Source organism: Mirounga leonina, unplaced genomic scaffold (assembly GCF_011800145.1).
Source record: "Mirounga leonina isolate KUSES-001 unplaced genomic scaffold, KU_Mleo_1.0 Mir_180, whole genome shotgun sequence".
NCBI lineage: Eukaryota > Metazoa > Chordata > Mammalia > Carnivora > Phocidae > Mirounga > Mirounga leonina.
The window spans coordinates 395,692-415,233 of NW_023270469.1; the positions used below are offsets into that span (position 1 = coordinate 395,692).

A 19,542-nucleotide genomic window follows, 5' to 3' on the forward strand; every position below is an offset into this window, starting at 1 on the left:
AAGCGGGGTGAGGACCTGGGACACTGGAGGCCTCCGTGCACGGGGTTCCGCGGTCGCTGTGGGCCTTAATGGGAGGAAGAGGGTCCGTGCCAGGCAAGGGTCCCAGGTGCCCTTGCTCAGGGGCAGGCATCAGTGCAGTGGCAGGGGGAGGGGGCAACGGATGGGGAACACGGAAGCCGGTCTCGCCCACGGGCCCCCCTGTGCTGCGTCTGACAGCCCTGCTCCCGCCCCCGCACCAATTAGGAGTACTTAGTCACAGTTGCCTGCCTGCAAGGAAGAAAGAACAGCCTCGATGCCCAGCTGCCCCTGTTCCTCCCCCCAGCGTGGCTGACTCTGAGACTGGGGGGGCAGGCCCTCAGGTGGGGGACCCTGACCCAGAGTCCGTGCCTCCGAGGCCCAGCCTGGGCTCTGGGGGGGCGGCGGATGGCCAGCAGGGCCGGGGGCAAGTTAACAAGAGGCGCAGCTTTGGCACAGTCCTCCCTCAGGACAGGAAAGAGAAGCCATGCTCCTTGGAAAACTGGTATTTATTTACCCAACTGTATTTTATGCTAGGCCCTGGGCACCACCCATTCAGTCCTCACAAGACCCTTTTGAAGAGGGTGTATCAGTTACCTACTGCATGACAAATTATACCAAAACTTGGTGGCTTAGAACAACAGCAAACCTGGAGGAATTCATACCATTTCTGTGGGGCAGGGATACCGGAGAGGATCAGCCGAGGGGATCTGGCTCAGGCCCTCTCCTGAGGATGCAGTCAGGGTCTCAGCCGGGCTGGAGGACCCCTCACATGGCGTCACACACACCTGGCCAGCCAGCTGGGGCCTCGGCTGCATGGACAGCTTCAGTTTCTTTGCAGCTTGGCCACTGGGTCCCAAGAGCCAGAGTCTTAAGTGAGCAAAGCAGTGGAGTAGCATTTTCATGACCAAACAGAGGGTCCTGTAGGACCCTAAGCATTCCCAGGTTCTAGGAGAAGGAGGTTGCCAAGGAAGTGGGGCCATGACTTAAAGCTGTTATACTCCCAGGTGGCAGACCAGGAGGTGACTTGTCCAAGGTCACGCAGTTACTGGAAGCTGGAGCCAGGTGTCCAGTCTGACTCTGGACCAGGGCTTACGCAGCTGGCCACCGAAAGCACATTCGCTGTCTGCAAATCCCAAATCCATCCTCTGACAAGGGGGCCACTCCAAAGCGTGCTGGGGGCAATTTTTGAAGTGAGTCAATCCCAGGGTGGCTCCTGCCAGGGAGGCCCCGGTCCACACTCTCTGGTCCTGATTGCTGAGAAACCCTGAGCCCTGTGCCGTATGAGCAAGAGTGATGCTCTGCAGGTCACCGTGACAGCTGGTGGATTTCTGGCTGCCTGGTCCTAGTCCCCTCCCGGGAAGCCTGTCTGGAGCCTGGAGCCAGACAGATCATAGCCCTTGATGGAAGGTGTTCTAGCAAAAGACATAAATCCTGGAATTGCATGGGGCCAGTGGGTCCCGCTTCGGCCACTGGCCAGTTGTGTGATCCTGGGCAAGTGATTTAACTGTTCTGAGCCTTGCTTTTCTTATCTATGAAATGGGAGTATTTGCCATCCCTCCAAGGCCAGGCTTTTTGGGTGGCAAGTGATGGAAACCCACCACCAGTTGGTCTGGGTAGAGAGGGAATTTTCGGCTCCCTCAGCAGTCCAGTCTTAGCTCAGGGCTCAGAACTAGGCACTTCCCAGTGCCATTTCTCTGGCTCATTCCCAGGCAATCCCAGCCCACATGGTGGCAGAGGGGTCACCAGTTGCTCCTGGCTCCCATGCCACCAGCTCAGCAACTCAAGGAAAAGCCAGAGGTCAACAAAAGTCCCAGTCTCACTGGCCAGCTCAGGCCCGGGCAGAGGTTGGGTTCTGACTTGGAGCAGTCGCCATATCACGACAGCTGAGCTGGTGACCCCGTGCCTACCCCACCTCTCCCAGCAGCTCCCCCCACACCTGCGTGTGCCCAGCTGAGCCTGCCTACTGGCCAGGCCCCAAGCCCACAGCCTCCTGTTTCCTTCCAGTCCAGGAGAGCATCCTCTGTAGGCTGCGCCTGACTGCTCCCAGCTTCCTGCTGGCCCAAGGAGAAAGGGTGGAGGATAGAGGTGGGGGCCTCACACCTCTGCTCCCTCTCTGATTCACACGTTCTGGGAGTGGCTACATCCTTGCTAAGGCAACAGCTCCAAAAAGAGACCCTTATTCCACTGCCAGCTCATAGGCTCCTTGCCCTGCCCTGGCCCAGAGCTGCTTCCCAGGCCTACCACTGCTGCCCTCAGCCCCTGCATAAACCCCCTCCCATTCTTCTTAGCTCTCTTTGTGTCTTCTGCCCCTGCTGGCATCTTAACTGACCAATTCCCTTGGCTTCACCCCTGAATGGAACCCAGAACGGTCTGAGGCTTTCTACCACTGAAATTGGGGCCTGGTCATCCATGACTTGGTGGCAGGGTCAGGACAGAGCAGACACAGCCTCCCATCTTAGAACCCTGCTGCCTCCCAGTGTGAATGGAGGGGGCTGTTTCTCTTTTGTCCTCTCCATCCCCAAAGAGACCAACATTGGCTCTTCCAGAATTCAGCAGTAGCTAGGTTACCATGGCAATGCCCATTATCCTTGCCTAACAGGAGATGAATCAGGAGCTAAAAATAGACCTCCAGAGTGGGGGGGGGGTGGATGGATGGATGGATAGGTGGATGGATGGATGGATGGGTGGGTGGGTGGATGGATGGATGGATTAGGTGGATGGATAGATGGAGGGAGGGAAGGGTGGATGGATGGATAGGTGGGTGGGGGTGGATGGATGGATGGATGGGTGAATGAATGGATAGATGGATGGATGGATGGATGGATGGATGGATGGATGGAAGGGTGATTGGATGGATGGATGGATGGATGGATGGATGGTTGGATGGATGGACGGACCAGTGGATGGAGGGAAGGAGGGAAGGGTGGATGGATGGACAGGTGGACAGGTAGATGAATGGATGGATATAGGTGGATGGATGGAGGGAGGGAAGGTTGGATGGATAGATGTGTGGATGAATGGATGGATGAGCGAGTGGATGGGAGGGCCTAGAATCAGGGTCAGGACAATTTGTTTTTCCCAGACAAGATGTTTCAGGGGAAATCTCAATCAGAAACCCACCCCCACAGGGCTGGGAGGCTTTGGCAGGTGGTGCTCCCTCCCCTGACAGCGTATAGCATGGTAGGTCCTTGTAAAGCTGAGTTGCTGGTTAAAGGCCCCTGGGTTCCTGCCAGACAGCCTCTCCCCACCTGAGCCTGGCTGATGCAGATTTCGAGCAGCGGATCACTGAAGGCCAAGGAGAGGCCACTCAGGGTATGGGGGCAGCTGCTGCATCCTCTGGCCCTTCCTTGGGTGGAGTATTGCCTCTGACACCCTTGTGTTCCTGAAAGGGCCCTTCCTTTCCGTCCAGGAAGGACCCCGAGGGCCTGAGTCTAGCAGACTCCCTGTCCCAGTGTGGGGATGGGAGGGGGCCTGACTCGCCTGTCCACCCCTCCCGAGGGGTGCAGTCCTCTGCTGCAGGGCTGGGGAGGCAAGAATGGGGGCAGTAAATGCACAAACTGCTTCGAGGACAGGATGACACTTTATTATGCTCAGCCCCCACCTGCAGACCCCATAAACCTGGGTGCGGAGGTGGGAGTGAGCAGAGAGGAAGGCAGGGAGCAAAGAGGAATCTTGACTGTGGATCAGGGGTCTGGGGGCATCTTGGGGTTTTCTCCACAACTGGAAGGCAGCCTGCGGGCCCCTCCTCAGTGAAGATCGGGTGCAAAGCAGAAATCCCCCAATCCCTAAACTTCCCTTCATTTGGGGCTGAGCTGCCAGGCCTCCTGCTCTCTCAGGAGTCCGTGCCCCCCACCATTCTACACCGGCCTGGTGGAGGCAGGGCCAGGCATGGGGGGCTACCACCAGCACCCCCACACCTTCAGCTCCTGTTTCAGGGATCCCCAGGCCTGGATTTGTTCATCCTTCAGCCTTGGGGGTCCCGGACGGCTGGCCTAGGCAGCAGGCTCACAGGACGACAGGGGCGGGCCGGGTGGGCACAGGAGGGCTCTGGAAGGCGGGGGGCCTAAGGGACCTCGAGGGTGCTGGAGACAGAGACTGGCCGCACTCCCGGCTGCCCGGCCCTCTCGGGGGGGCCGGCCTCTCGGGCGTGGGTGCTGTCACCTCTCGGGGGCAGCTCCTTGTAGCTGTAGTACTCCACCAGCTGCCTGGGCACCTCGGCCAGCACGCACTTGGCCAGCGCTGCCGGGGACGCCTTCGGAGCGGGGACAGCGTGGTTACAGCTGGGGGCCTCCCGACCCTCTGGCCGCCCAGCCGATCGCACCCCAGCCTCATCCTCTGGCGCTGCGGCCCCCACCCTCTAGTAGAGGGTGTCCCGCAGCTGACCAGTAAGTCTCCTGGCGGCCAGGGGAGCCTTAGTACGGGGTGTAGAACCGAGGATGCGAGGCTGCAGTGGCCCACTGCTGAAGGGGGCCCCAGCCTGAATGGCACCTGCACCCACGTGGCCCCGCCCCCCTCCAGGCACACAGGGCAGGTGTGAGGCAGGAAGGAGGTGGGCGCCCCCCCAAAAAGCCCTGTGAGTGTCCACCGGTTGTGAATTTCCTTCCTGTGTCTCACAAAGGGTCTGAAAGTGCCTGGGGAGCCCACTGTGCTGCCTTCTCTCCTGTGTGTAGGTTCGATATTTTCAAAATAGGAAGGTTTCTAGGTGCTTGAGAGCAGTTCAAGTCCTGCTCCTCCCTGGGAGCCTGGGGGGAAGGCCCTGGACCGCCCCCGCACCCCCCCCCCCACATGCACTCACGCTCTTGAGCTCCCGGAAGGGCACGAACTGCACAATGTCTCGGAGAGCTGGCTCGCCCCGCGGGGAGCGCAGGATGCCGTCGTCCCCGTCCAGGGTCTGCATATCCGTGAAGTCGGCGTTGCCCACCCCCACGATGATGATGGACATGGGCAGGTGGGAGGCACGCACGATGGCCTCCCGTGTATCAGCCATGTCGGTCACCACACCATCGGTCAGGACCAGCAGAATGTAGTATTGCTGGGGACACAGGGAAAGAGTGGGCACGGGTCCCCCACCCCTTCCTCAGGCCCTCAGGGGTTGTCTGGGGACCCTTGAGGGCCGCTTCTACCCCCCAGGCAACCGCAAGTCCCCCAAGCAGCTCCCCTCCCCCAGACAGCCTGGGAGCCACTGCGGGCATCCCGAGCTGAGGGTGTTCAGGCTTTTCTGAAATTGTTGCTAAAGTGTAGTTCATCACAACCAAAGGACATCATGAGCTCATTTACTGTGGCTGGATGCGTCCGCCCATCTCCCAACCCATCGTACAGATGGAGAGGCTGAGGCTGGTGGAGCCTGGGTCCGAACCCACGTCCGAGGCCCGAGAAGGAGGGTCCTGTGGGCTGCCAGAGGACAGGACCTCCCACACCCTAAAGGGACCCTGGGATCCAAGGAACAATTTAGAGAGGACACCCTCTGGCCCAGCCTGGCCAGGTGCTCAGCACATCAGCACAAAGACAGACTGGGACTTGTTTCAAATAAAAGTCCATTTCCCTTGTTAATAAACAAAGAAAACAGGGGTTGTGGCACCTGAGTGGTTCAGTCAATTAAACATCTAACTCTTGATTTTGGCTCAGGTCATGATCTCAGGGGTGTGAGATCGAGCCCCGCGTCAGGGTCCGTGCTGGGCGTGGAGTCTGCTGGAGATTCTCTCTCTCCCTCTGCCCCTCCCCCCCACCACTCTCTCTCTCTCTCTCTCTCTCAAAAAACAAAACAAACAGGGCAGCTGGCTGGTTCAGGCACGCAACTCTTGATCTCAGGGTCGTGAGTTCAAGCCCCACATTGGGTGTAGAGATTACTTAAAAAATAACATCTTTAAAAAACAAAACAAACATAAAAATCCCCCAAAAGAGAACTACTAAAAATCAGTACTAAAAACCTGGACAAGAGAAAACATAAAGGAGAGAAAAGAAGACCCTAGCCCAGTGGGCACAAACACTGTGACACCACGTGAGGGAAAGACCAATGGCATCACCAACAGGGTCATCGTTGCCAAGAGGCCCCCTGCCCTCCTCCTCCCCAGAGCCCCAGATCCATGGGAGGACTGACCGTGTGCTGGGCAGTCTGAGGACCCCCGGCTGGACCCAGCTCTGAGCCCCGTGGACATAGCCCCTCCTCAGGAAAGCCCGCATGCCCACCTCCTGCCCCTAAACTAGGTCTCAAACACTGAGCCCCGTCGCCGTGAGCACGGGGCCTCCCAGCACTGTGTGGGTGACTGTGGTCTGGCCCCAGGAAGCCACGTGTGACTTGGGAGCGAGTGACACCACTTTCCCTCGGGACGAAAGAGACAGGCAGGGGAAGACCAGGTGCACTGAGAAGCGGGTCCCAGGTTACGCCGAGCGCCTCCCCACCGTATCAGCGCCACTACTGTTCCACGGGAAGCAATCTAGCAACCCACAGAAGCCCCTGTGAAGCATCTTGGCAGAGATGGAGGCTCTGAGCACCAAGGAGGACAGAGGCAGACATGCGTGCCTCCTGGGGACACTCCCACCACCTCCTGGGAAAGTCGAATCAGAAGACAAGAATGTGGTGAATGCCCCCACGGGGCACAGTCAGCAGCCTCGAGACCCGGAGACCCTACAGGACTCCCCCTCCATCAGCAAGGGAAGGCGGAGGACACGTCCACAATCACAGGGGGGCCATTTCACCCCCGTTCTGCCATAGAAGCCACCGGGATGGGACATGAACCATCCAGCGGGACATGTGTGCTACCCAGATGTTTCATATTTAGATACTGGCATTTCAATACGGAGGGAATTACTGTTGTGTTTTAGGTGTGGTCATGGCACTGTGGCTCTCTTTTCTCTCTTCGAGAGGTTTATACTGATATTTACAGACGAAGTTATGTGTCTGGGACTTGCTTCAAAATCATATGGAAAGGGGGAGGGGAAGAGGGGGGAGGGAGGAAACGCGGAAAGAAGTCAGTGACCTCAGGTGAGGGATGGAGCACTCTTCTGCAAATGTGATGTCTTTTACAGAATAAAAAGGTAAAGCAACAGACCAACAGTGCATACAGCAGCACAAACAGATCTACAAACATGTTGAAAAAGGAAATCAGGGGCACCTGGGTGTCTCAGTCGGGGAAGCGTCTGCCTTCCACTCAGGTCATGGTCCCAGGGTCCTGGGATCGAGTCCTGAATCGGGCTCCTTGCTCAGTGGGGAGCCTGCTTCTCCCTCTGACCCCCCCCCCACACTCATGCTCTCTCTCTCTCTCTCATAAATAAACAAAATCTAAAAAAAAAGAAAAAAAGAAAAAGTAAAGCAGAATGCAACTTCCAGCACAATATTATTTGTGAAAAATAAAAAGACACACAAACAAAATAATATGCGCACGGCAGAACAACAAACAGCCTGTTGGGAAGGGACTGGGCAAATCAGCCTGCAGGGGGTGTGACCCCGCCAGGTGAGAGTTATACCTGTGCCTCTAGGGGGGCTTTGGGGCCCCCCTGCATCCCCCAGTACCCCCAGGCCTGCGCCTCCCTGACCGCCATGCCCCCCTCACACACTGCGGCCCATACCTGGCCCCCCAGCGGCACGCACCACCTTCTCATGCACCCCGGCCCCACCTTGCCACCTGCCCCAGGTACCTACGGAGGCCTCCCCAGTGTGTTCCTCGGCCGCGGCCATGCGGGCCACCTTGGAAATGATGGGGGCCACGTTGGTGGGACCGTAGAGCTGGACCCTGGGCAGGCAGTTCTGGTAGGCCTCCACCACACCCTGGATTCCTGTGGGGGAAGGAGGGTGAGCCCGGCCCGGGGGCACCCCCACCCAGGCCTGCCTCAGGCCCCTACCTTCACACTCATCGTCCTCAGGGTTGAAGTTGATGGCAAAGTCATGGGACACCTGGGTGGGCACAGAGGGACTGTCAGCTGGGCTACCCCTCCAGGACCCCCAGCCCCCACCTCCCGGGAGAGGTAGGTTTGCAGCCCCTGGGGCCCCCACGTGGACAGAGCCTCATGGAGGGAGTCACCTGGGAGAGAGGGCAGGCGGACTAGTCCTTCAGCCCCTGCAGCCAGGGGGTCTGAGATGCTTTAAACCAATAAATCCCTCCCACCATCATGTTCTTCAGCTATTTGCTACTGGAAGTTTCCAGACTCATTCCCCTTCTCCTGACAGGGACACAGAGTTTTCTTCAGTTCCCCCAGAGGGTCACTGGAGCTAGGTGACCAAGGTCAGCCTCTCTGGCTGGAAGTGCAGGGAGGCTGCGTTCCCACCAGCGAGAGGCCCCCGCTGAGGGGTCCCAGAACCCAGGACGGCCTCTGCTGGGGACAAGCAGCCTGGCCCCAGAGGCCCCAGCCGATGCAGGGGGGTGGGGTCCCGGTCCCCAGGCTCTCCTACCTCATACTTGGGAGGGATTCGGGCTCCAAACCCCAAAGCAGAAAACCTCTTGTCGCTGGAAGAGAGGCGGCCCCATCACACAGCGGTCCCTGATTTCCCTGGGGGTGGGTGTGCTTTGGGGAGATGTCCACCAGAACCAGGACAGCCGGGCTCTATTCCACCCCTGTGTGACCAGGCCCAGGCTGACACTTTCTTGGGTGCCCGGCCCTGCTCCGAACCACACGGGGGAAACTGAGGCGCTGAGCAGTGAGGAAGACACCCAGCCTCCAGGCAGGGGCAGACACAACTCCTCCAACTCTGGGACCACAACCTGACCCTGGGAAGCGTCGGCCTCCTGTCTTTGGGACTCAGGTCTCTGCTCCTCACCCCCTGACAGAGGAGTCTACCCCTCCATGGCCAGAGTTTACTGGTCTATAAATTGGGCCACCCCCCATGTTTGTGGGAAGGGTGAAGGGGCCATGTGAGTGGGGGCCAGCCCCACCTCAGGGAGCTGGGCTGCCCATGCAGATCAGCCACGCAGGGACATCTGGGGCTGGCCCGTGGAGTAAGTCCCACCCACCGTGGCCCCGGACACTGCCAGCCTTCCTTGGGCCAGTGGATACAGCCATCATGCCCACCCCTGGGCCCAAACCTGAGCTGGAGCCAGGGAGGCAGGGAGGCAGGGAGGCCAGGGAGGCAGGGAGGCTGGGGAGGCGGGGAGGCAGGGAGGCAGGGAGGCAGGGAGGCCGGGGGCAGGGAGGCAGGGAGGCCGGTGAGGCAGGGAGGCTGGCAGGGAGGCTGGGGAGGCAGGGAGGCTGGGGGCAGGGAGGCTGGGGAGGCGGGGAGGCAGGGAGGCAGGGAGGCCGGGGGCAAGAAGGCAAGGAGGCCGGGGGCAGAGGCTGCACCTGTCATAGTCCTGGCAGATCTCCCCCACGGCCACCAGAGCCTGCAGGTACTCGTTGGGCTGGAAGGGGTTGATATAGTGCAGAGAGCAGCTGTTCCGGGGGTCACCATTGGAGGCCGTGAAGTCGATGGCCACCTGCAGAGATCCCGGCTCATGAGCTGGGGGCCCCTCTCCCACCCGGGCTGGACTAGGCACACAGGACCCCCGTTTGAGAGGTAAGGGAATAAGCTGTGGGGAGCTGCTTGGCAAGGGGTGCAAACTAGCGCAGTCCCCAGGGCCGTCTGAGGGCCCAGCTCTGTGCTGGGGTGGGGGCCGAGGGCAACGAGCGCTGGCCAGCGCTGACCAGCACAACCGGATGGAGCCTGCATCCTCAGGAAGGAACAAGCCCCTCCCTCTCCCGGTGCCACCGGCCTGTCACTGGGCCTGGGGCGGGGCCGTGGGAAGGGACCCAAGGCCAAGACTCGCCTCAGCTGCCACCCTGCCTGGGCAGGGTCTGAGCGTTCAAGCCTGCCGCCCCTGCCGGGACACTTCCCTCAGGCCCCTCCTGCTGCTGCTCGGGGGACAGACAGGAGCCCATGCACCCTTGAATGAGCAACAGGTGACACACGGGCTCTCCAGCTCCAGGCCACGGCCGCTCGGTCTTGGGGCTTCTGGCGTTGTCGCTGGCGGTGACAAGTGTCACTCTGTTCTCTCCTCGTCTTTCTGTCATTGCTTCTGTTGAAGCTGAGTCCTGGCTCCATCCCTTCCGGATGGGGGACCCTCTACGCACAGGAAGAGCCCAGAGCTGGGCAGGGAGTGTGTGGACCCTGCAGACCCCGCAGAGGGGCCTGACTACACACATGTATGCACCTCGGCCCCCGCCGTCCGGGTGGGGAGGCTGCCCAGGCTCTGCGGGGTGGAGGGTGGGGAGCGGGGGTCCCGGGCGCTCACCGTGAAGTGGATCTGACAGCCACCCATGATGTAGTCCAGGAACGAGTGAACCCTGTAGAACTTCCAGGCAGGGGCGTCGGCAGGGCCCACCCAGGATGCCCCACGCCCAGACACGGAGGCTGGAGCCCCAGGGACCTGCCCTCCCCCAGGGGAGCTGCCTGGAGCGGCCTGACCCCCAGCTGCCCCCCCACTTCCCTTCTCTGACCCCTCCTCCCCTCCATTCCTTCCACTTCCCTCCCCCAAGGACTAGGGAGCCCCGGGGCTCTGGGATTAGGGGCCTTTGAGGGTCCATCTGACAATGGGGAGACTCGCAGGGAGGGGCGTGCCCCTGCCCCGTCGGCTCTCTGCAGAGTTCAGGTGGGAGCCAGCCCCCAGCCCACTGTTGGTGAGGCAGGCGTCGCAGCTCACCTTCAGGTCTGCCAGGATGACCACCCCAGAGTTCTTGTAATGACGCTTCTTCTGCTTGTATTTGGCATTCACGCAGTCCCACTGGGCCTGGGGGACAGGGATGGGCAGAGACCCCCACCCCCCGAGCGCCAGTGCCCAACACCCACCCCAAGGGAGCAGGGAGGCCTCAAGACCCCAGCCCTGAGCAGCATTTTTCCAACTGTGACGAGGCAACTGATGTCCCTGGTCTGGCCACCTGGTCATCAGTCTTCTCTGGGTTTTACCAGTAATAACAGTTTCTGGAAGTTTCTGGAGCCAGCCGGGCTCAGCGCCAGCGCTCTACCTACCTCCTGTGGCTCCTTCCAGAGAACCCTGTGCAGATGGGTCAGAACCCAGTGTTCACCCACTTTCCACCCTGTTTTTAGGTGGGGGGAGGGAGGGGCCCAGCTCACCTGGTCCTCCCCGAAAGCTTTCTGCATCTCCTCAAAGGTGGTGGAGAATTCCCCGATGAAGTCGTGCTTTCCGCGGGAGTCATAATCCCAGATGAGGCACTGGGGAGCCCAGGCCCCCTCAGCCTGCTGCCCCTGTGGGACCCCACCTCGAGGTCTCCATCCCCCTGCAGCAGGCTCCCCTCCCCCGCCCCTGGCCCGTCCTGCCCCACCTTCAGAGGCCGCGTCTCCTCACAGCTGCACAGATTGCTCAGGGACACCTTGAAAGGCTCCCACACGGGGCTGAGGTTGTTCTTCACCACCTGGGGGCGGGGGGCGGGAGGGGGCTGGTTCGGGTTCCCCCGGGAGCCACCTCTAGAACTTCCGCCACATTCCCAGGCCACCTGGAACCCTGTTCTTTAAATAGCCTCTTTTTCTTACTCAGATTAATTTATCTCAAAAGGAGACGATGTCTCAGTGCTCTAACTGAAATGCCATTTCACCTGCAGGCAGGGACGACAAAACACAGCTGTGGGTTCTAGCGGCAGACGCGCCTGGCCTGGCCGCCTGGTTGGCCGGCTCCCTGTTGAAGGAGATGGGCGCTGGGAGGACGCGGGGGAGTGATGGGGCTGGCTCCTCTCCCTGTCCTCTCATTCCTGTCCCCAGAGCACTGCAACGGACGTCAGGTGCTAGGCAGGGAGCCCTCACCTCTGTCCGGTACACCAGCTGCTCACTCTGATCATCATTGACCCGGTAGAGCTCCAGGAAGGGGTCTGACTTGCTGAAGAGGTCCTGGAGGAGGGCAGAGGCTGTGCTTACGGGCCCCACTCTGCGGCTTCCCAGCAGTGCTGTTCACCCCACGGAGCCTCCATCCCCTTAGCTATGAAATGAGGGTGAGAGCCTCCCGGAGTGACCCTAGGCTGCCCTCCCCTCCAGAGCCTTCCCTGGCTCCCCTGCACCCTTCCTGTGACTCTCCGGCCATGTCTGCATACGCTCGGCTAGCCCCAGCTGCTGGCCCCCTCCTCCTCCCCAGGCTCCCATCTGCCTGGCCAGCGGGGCAGCAGGACACACCCTCCAGCAGGTCCGACCCCTGCTCTGTGTGCGCCCACCCCATGTGAGAGCCGACAGAACCTGGCTCAGAGCAATCCCTCCACTGTCTGGATGGCAGCCTCCCTGAGCACGTGTCCCCATCGTCAAACGGGGCCACGAGCATGAACAGAGGTTTTGGGAAGGGGCCCAGCGCCCAGAAGAACACAGCCAAGAGCCAGTGACTGACACGGGGACAGGAGCAGCCTCCTGGCGGCCCCACAGGCTCCAAGCGCCTCTCACTCAACACAGCGCTCGTTCCCGGGAAGGCTCTGACGGGGAGGGCAGCGCTGGGGGTGGGCTGTCCTCGTGGCCCACGCGGGCGCCCGCCACGCACCTTGTCATCCAGCTTCCGGGCCCTGAAGGAGAGCTCCACGTAGCCATTGTTCCCGGAGATGTCCTCAGCGATCACCTGGGAGGGGAAGCCACGGCTCTGAGCTCTGCAGGCCGGGTCCAGGGGAGGCACCAGGACCCCCCCCAACCACAAGGCAGCCTCGGGCCTCGCCCCTCAGAGCTGCGTTGAGGAAGGGGTGGGGTCTGCCGGGTGCAGGGGCTGGGCGGGAAGGCGGGCAGCCTCACCGTGATGGTGGACTTGCCGGCGTTCCTGCCGAACTTGAGCAGCAGAGCGCGGGTCATCTTCTTCTGCGCGACGATCTGGAAGTCAGAACAGTCAGGGAGGGGTCAGCTCCTGTCCCCTGGGGACCCTGCCCTCAGTCCCCCTGGGCAGCCTGGCTCTGCCAATCCTACGACCCAGGGCCCCACAGCCTCGGGGCCCGGCAGTGACCAACCCACCAACCCGCTCTGGAGATGCTCGGCCACCTGATGGACATCCCTCTGTGCGGCTGTGGACGAGGGGCCCTCTCGTCCATGTGTCGGGAGAGGAGGAAGCAGAAACAGCACCCCACACGCCAGACGGATTGCACACCCAGCCCCAACCAGCCCCGATTCCTCAGCGGCCTGGCCCCGGCCCCCAGGCAGCAAGGTGCTTCAACACCCCCTGGCCGGCATGAGGCCGAGGGGGTTCCTGGGCGCTACCCTGGACCCCCAGGCTGCCCTGAAGGTGGCAGAGGGCTTGAGAGCAAGAATGTAGACACCAAGCCAGCTCTCCACCCTCCTGTGCGTTCGTGCAGACCATGCTGCCCCATGGACATCCTTGGTGCTGCGCCCTCCCTGTGGGCTCCTCCCCGCTCCTGCCCACCTGGGCCTCCCCCTCACCTGGCCCTGCGCAGATGCTTCCCTCATTTGGCTACAAACCCCTAACTGGGGCCTGTGAGTTGACCCAGGGAGGCTGTGTGCAGCGCTCAGGTGGGTGGGCGCCCTGGTCTGTAGACGGGTTCAGTGAGGACAGCCCCTCACAGCTACCAAAGGCTCCATGACGCTGTAGGGCCCCACCCATTGCTGGCCAACCAAGACCAAGCTGTCGCCATGGTGACGGTGACCCAGATGCTCATTAGCACTTGCCTAGCCTCACCATCCACCGGCTCCTGGAGCTGGGGTGACTACGGCACAGTGAGCTGAGTCCGCTCAGATACTCCCAACCTACACACCCACGCGGCGCTGCCTAGCTGACAGCTCCCGAGCCCCTGGGACCGTTCGCTGCACGTGGGGAGGTCAACACAGGCTAAGGGGTGCGGGGGGGGGCATGTCCCGAGCCTCCCCAGGTGTTCCCACTCGTAGGCTCCACTGCTGGGGCTAGCTCGTTTGTGAACCGGTTCAGGTGGATAAGCATTCTTCTCTCGGTCCCCCAACTACCCCTGAGATGGCTGAGGCTTGGAGGTTCAGGCAGAGGTCAGTGACTTGCTCCAGGTCCTGGGACTGGGATTCGCAGCCGGTGTCGGGACCTCGAGCTCCGCCTGCAGCTGCCCTGATGGCCGTGTGGGCCTGGCGAGTCAGCTGAGAGCGGGCCGTGTCAGCCTAGACATGCGTGCGCCCATACCTGTTCCTGTGTGTGTCCAAGCATGCATCTGTACCCTCACCCGTGGACCTGTGCCCGTGTGTACACGTATGTCCGTGCATACATGTCAACACCTGTGTGTCCACGCATGTGTCTGCGGTGTGCACTATTCTCTCCCATGCTCGAGACGAGCAGGGGGGAGGCCACCCGGGGGGATCCTGCTCTGCTGCCGTGCCCCTCCTTAATCTCAGTGCTGTCATCTGTAAAGTGGGGTCGGCAGAGGGATCCACCCTAAACCAGCTCCGAACCAGACAGCAATGGGGATGAGTCACGCAGACGGCATGTTGGGTAAAAGAAACCGGACACAAATTAGAACACATTGTGTGATTCGTGAACAGGAAATTCTAGAGCAGGCAAAGCTAGCAGGAGTTGGCTGGAGAGGAGGGGTCAGTGGGGGTGATGAAGTGTCCTGTGTGAGCCAGGCGATGGTCAGGTATACGGGCACCTAAACTCATGAGCATCGACCCTTAAGGTCTGCGCATACTTCTGTGCGTAAATTATACGTCAGTGACCAAGAAGCAGCTCCCCTCACCAGTCGAGAAGGAAGTACCCTAACCCTTCCTGCGCTGCTAAGGGAAGAGCTACTGGACGGGACATCATCCGAGGACCGCAAACAGTGTCCCTCCGGTGACCGCAGCCTCGGAGGGCTGGTCCGTCTGCCGCAGGGAGAAACAAGGACACTTATGTGCCGATGTGGAAGGGCTCTCTCATGTCATGACAGTGAAAAGAGCAAGTTGCAGAACGGTGTATGGAGTTTGTGTTGTTAAAATACATACACGGAGAGAAAAATATACACTCACGTCCTCATGTGAGAGCACAGAGCCCGGGGACAGGCAAGAGGTAGACGTTCCACGCCATGCCTTTCACGCTTTCCAAATGTCGAATTAGAGGAATGCATCACCCAGCTCAAAATTACATACTTTTAAAGCTAACTAATGAAGAATTTTTAAGAGAAGTCACTATGGAGAGAGGCAGAGCGGGACGCTCGTCCCAGAAGGAGCTCTGAGGTACCACAGTTGGCGTCCAATCAGGCTGTCCCCACATCACCACCACCTCCCACCAGCGTTGGCCCAGGGGCGCCTCCCCACCTGGACCTCTCCTCCCGAGGGGACGGGGTGCCCACCTGCCCCAAGGTGCACTCCATGCCTCCAAGGAAGTCATCGTCCTGACAGCCAAGACTGCTGGGTCCGTGCGTGTCATAGACCTCAAAGCGCAGCTTCTGTACCTCCTCAAAGTAGTAGTCGAGCGTGAAGACCTTGGAGAACACGGGGTGCAGGCTGCTCCTGACCACCTCAGTTCTGTCCACCTGCAAGCAGCCCAGGCCGAGAAGACCTCGCGGGAGAGCCGCGTCCACCCAGGCACTCCCCGGGTCCTGGGCCCCCGGCTCTGGCCCGCAGAGTCCCCTCACCTGCCCTCACGTGCTCCTGGAGGACTTGTGTCCAGGCCAGGCCCTGGGAAGACCCCCCCCGCCCCCGCCCCCAGCCAACCCGCACTCCATTCCTCAGGATTTCAGCTGCTGCGCGGCTGCCAGGGGCCCCAGGCACCTCCCTCCCTGAAAGAAAGGCCCCAGCCCTGGCCAGCCACAGGCCGCAGCTTCTCCACAGCTTCTCATATCCTGCCCACCACAGCCCACTCTATCCCCATCACAGTTGGGGAAACTGAGGCTTGGAGAGGGAAAGGATCCTGTGCAAAAGCAGTCCAAGTCAGGAACACAGTTGGGTCAGAATCCTGGGCTGCGCAAACCCCCAGTGGAGATCTCTCCCCAGCTGGGCAGGCAGGGAGACTGGGGCAGGGGGTACAGATCCCCCTGGGTTCAGCTCTCTCCTCCAGCTTAGGCACCCCTACACCCCTAAAGCACAGTCCAGCCTGGGGAGGTAGGTTTGCCACCCTCCAGGGTACACAAACTCCCGCACCCTCAGACAGAGGGTCTGTGTGGGCCACCCGCCCCCCCCAGGGACAACTGCACCCATGCTCGGGCCAAGTGAGCCCTCCTCACAGATCTTCCCAATGTCCCCAGCACCACAAAGACACTGGGCTGCAGTGGCCCCTTCGCCCCCTAGGCCAATGACCCGCAGAAGCCTGGCGGTCAAGAGATGACAACAAACAGCACAAGGTCACACCACATGAGGGAGCAGAGCTGGTCTGCGGAAGCTGGCCACTGGAGCCTCCAGGACTCTGTGCCCCTCACAGGTCGGGGCCCAGCCTGTCTGCCTCCCCCACGCAGGCCCCCAGCGGTGAACACCAGGGTCTCCCCCTCACCCACCCTCTCCCACTGCCCCACCGCCCCACCCAGGCCCCCCTGCACTGTCACCAGTCAGGGGGCGTGCTGGAGCCTGGGGAGGGATCCCTCAGTTCCACTGGGCTTCAACCCCCAACCTCGCCTGCCCATGCCCGGCGTTTCTCCACCTTTCCAGGTGAAGCACACATCTCACAGGGGACAGTGACCAAGAGAGTGCTTTGCACAATGCAGACTGTCGCCACGACTGGCCCACGGGGAGGGCTGGGCCGGGGCTGGCAAGGGGCAGCCAGCTGCCCAGGCACCCCAGCGACCCCCCAGGCCCGAGAGTCTCAAAGGGAGAAACAGGTCCGTGGAGTGTACAAACCAGACCTCAGCTGTCCCAACCTGGCCACAAGTGCTGGGCTGACCCGGTCACCCCAGGGTTTCTGGAGACTCACGGTAGAGTCTGCCACAAGAGGAGAGCAGGCGACAGGCTGGGAGCCCCCCAGGTGGGTCAGAGCCAAATCTCTAGCTCACCAATGCCTCAGCCTCAGTCAGCCGTGCCCCCCAACCCCGCAGCCCTGCCTGTCCCTCCCTGCTCCCCCCTCCAGGATCCGAGGTCTGGGTGCCTCTGCCTGATGGATGAGGACCTGGCAGAGCGGTGGCTCCCCCAGGCCAGGGGGGACCCATGAGCCCAGGCCAACCCTGCATCCCCCATTGGGCACACCACTCTCTCCCGCACCCCCCACTCTCTTCTGTGCCCCTTAGTCAAGCCCCCTGCCGGCACGCTCAAGCCGGGGTACCTCACTCCGGCACCTAAAGCCCCACGTGGGACCCTGGTCGCACCCCCCACGCTGGTGCTCCCTCTCTCTACCTGGGGCTCCTCTCTGTGGCCTCCAGTCCGGCACCCCCCCAACTCGTGGGCGCGGATTCTCTCGACCTGGTAACCCCAGCCCTGACCCTGCCTGCACGCTGCCCACCTCGGTCTCTGTGTCCCCGGCCCCAGGCCCCCGGTCCCCACTCAGCACCTGCACCGGGGTCGCGCCCGCCCCAGCGCCTACCTGCACCCACTGGCTCTGGGACTGCAGCCGCAGCACCACGCTGGGGTCGGACTTGGTGAGCGGGTCGCGGTCCAGCAGGTGCCGGCAGCTGAGACGCAGCTCCACCTTGGAGGCGCGGGGCGCGGGCACCACTCCGGGGGGCGCCGCCGCCCGGCGCTCCGAGCCCGCGCTCATGCTCCCGGCGCCGGCGCTCAGGGACTCGGCTGGGCGCACCGAGGGGCCGCTGCCCAGTCGGCGCCGCCGCCGCCTCGGGAATGATGGCCGGGCCAGGCGTGGCCACGCTTGCCTGCACGCCCGCCGGGCGCGGACACACGTGGCTCCCGCGGCCGCCACCACGCGGGGACTGCAGAAGGGTGGCCGGGGAGGGGGACAGAGGAGGGACAGTGGAAGGGTTGAAGCCTGGGTGGGGGGCGGACAGAGGAGGGGGAGCCATGGAGGGGCGGGGCGTGGGAGGGGCACGGGCAAGGAGCGCTCTGCGGGAGGGGCGAGCCGGCTCTCAGTGCGGCTTCGCCCCTCGCCCCTCGCCCCTCGCCCCTCGGGGTTGCCGGGTTTGGCAGGGTTCAAATCCGCCCCGGGGAAGCCGGGCCGAGAGGTTTGGGGTAGGTCCAGGCAGCGACCTCCCACACTGTGCAGAGCCCCCTGGCCCCCTGGGACAGTGTCCTCCCCGGGCTGCCCCGGGGGGCCTGGGAGTGGGCATCAGAGCTGCCAGGACCTTTGGCGAGTTGGGGGGGGGCAACTGGACCCCCGGTTTAGCACCAAATCCCGTGTTCCTCCCTGCTTCTCTTGGACCCCATCTGGAGGGGGCATTTGGTGAAGCAGCACCTGCCAACAAGCATTTCATGGGCACCTAATGTGGGCCAGGCACCCCCACCCCGGGAGGGGTGAACTTGCAGTCCAGGAGCAGGGATAGCCCCTGACTGTCCTGGGTGTCAGAGTCTGACCTGGCAGTGCCTGGGGGCCCTGCCACACCTATCCCCGGCAGCCAGATGGGACCGGGCTCCATAGGGGGCCCCAGATTCTCCCCATGCCCTAGACCACCTGCCAGTGGGAGCTGAGTGGAAGAGGAGGTGCTAACAGAGGCAGAAGCCACCTCCCGGCCATTCTCTTTGCCAATGTTTGCCTAAAAATAGGGCACAGACCTGGCCAAAAGCCACAGGGGGAGGGGGACAAGAAGAGGGTTTAAGGGGAAGGGGGCTCAAGGGCCAGGGCTGCAGAGACTGGATCTCTGGTGTGCCGGGGTCTGTGCCCTTGGGCCGACCAGGGTTCAGCCTTGGCCTCCAGGGCTGCAGAAGAAGATTCTGGGGTCAGGACAAGTATGCTCGTGGGTCGGGTCAGGCAGCGACAGGTCTTAGCAGCAGCCTCCGCCAGCAGACCCTGTACGTGGACAGCACCCCTGGTGGTAAGAGCGCGGGATTGCACCCCAGGCGCACCTGGAAGCCCGAGACCCTGAGCCCCGTTTGCAGAAACAAGGAAAATCCTTGCAGCTTGGCTGAGGCAGTTGGACTCCAGCACGTGGGCTCGCTTCCCAGGCACCTGGATAAAGAGGCAAGGGGCAGTGAGACACACAGAGGGATTCGAGGCCACTCGTTGCCCCCTTACTCGGCCTCATCCAGCCTCCGTGTCATTCCTCAGAAGCTGTGGAAACCAGCTGTTAGGGCTAGCTACTCTGTGGAGACCAGCCTGGAGCCCCTCTGGGCCTTCTAGCCCCCGCATCTTTCCCAGCCCCAGCTTCCCAGAGCTGGGGGGTCAGTGTCTAGCCTACCAGCCATGCCTGTGGGCTTGTGGTGGTGAATCTTGGGCTTACAGGCCCCAGGCCTCCCAGATCTAGCTTCTCCAGCACACCTGCCCCAGCTGTGCCCTGGGAGAGGCTCCTTGGCCTCTCTGAACCTCCATGGGGATCAGACTGCGAAATACCGGCAAGGGGCTGGGCTCAGGTGGGCCACCCAGCCCCACGCAGGCAGGCCTCACATCTCCCACAAGGCTCAAGGGGTTCCCTGCCTGGCTCCTTGGTCTGCCAGGCCTCGGGGGGATTTCCACTGAGGACTGGCTCCCCCAGGCTCAACTTCACCTTGACCTCTGCAACCGACACAAATATCTGCCAGACGTGGACGGCTATGGCACCTGCCCGCCCGCCGCGCACGCTCCATGCCGACCGCAGTGGTGTGAAGCCACACGATGCTCACAACAGCCC

The 19,542-nt window shown here is 61.9% G+C and overlaps 1 protein-coding gene across 1 annotated transcript; it reads right to left on the reverse strand.

The window, feature by feature from the left end:
* Positions 1 to 3,966: 3,966 nt before the first annotated feature.
* On the reverse strand, positions 3,967 to 17,581 carry CPNE7 (copine 7). The gene is made up of 15 exons (XM_035024579.1): positions 17,352 to 17,581; positions 15,196 to 15,378; positions 12,698 to 12,772; positions 12,456 to 12,530; positions 11,741 to 11,824; positions 11,266 to 11,355; positions 11,057 to 11,155; positions 10,626 to 10,712; positions 10,218 to 10,277; positions 9,289 to 9,422; positions 8,405 to 8,459; positions 7,858 to 7,909; positions 7,658 to 7,791; positions 4,814 to 5,050; positions 3,967 to 4,270 (listed from the first exon to the last, which is right to left on the reverse strand). The coding sequence occupies exons 1-15, from the start codon at positions 17,523 to 17,525 to the stop codon at positions 4,082 to 4,084; spliced, it is 1,728 nt and encodes a 575-aa protein (XP_034880470.1). The 5' UTR covers positions 17,526 to 17,581; the 3' UTR covers positions 3,967 to 4,081.
* Between the last annotated feature and the right edge of the window lie 1,961 nt (positions 17,582 to 19,542).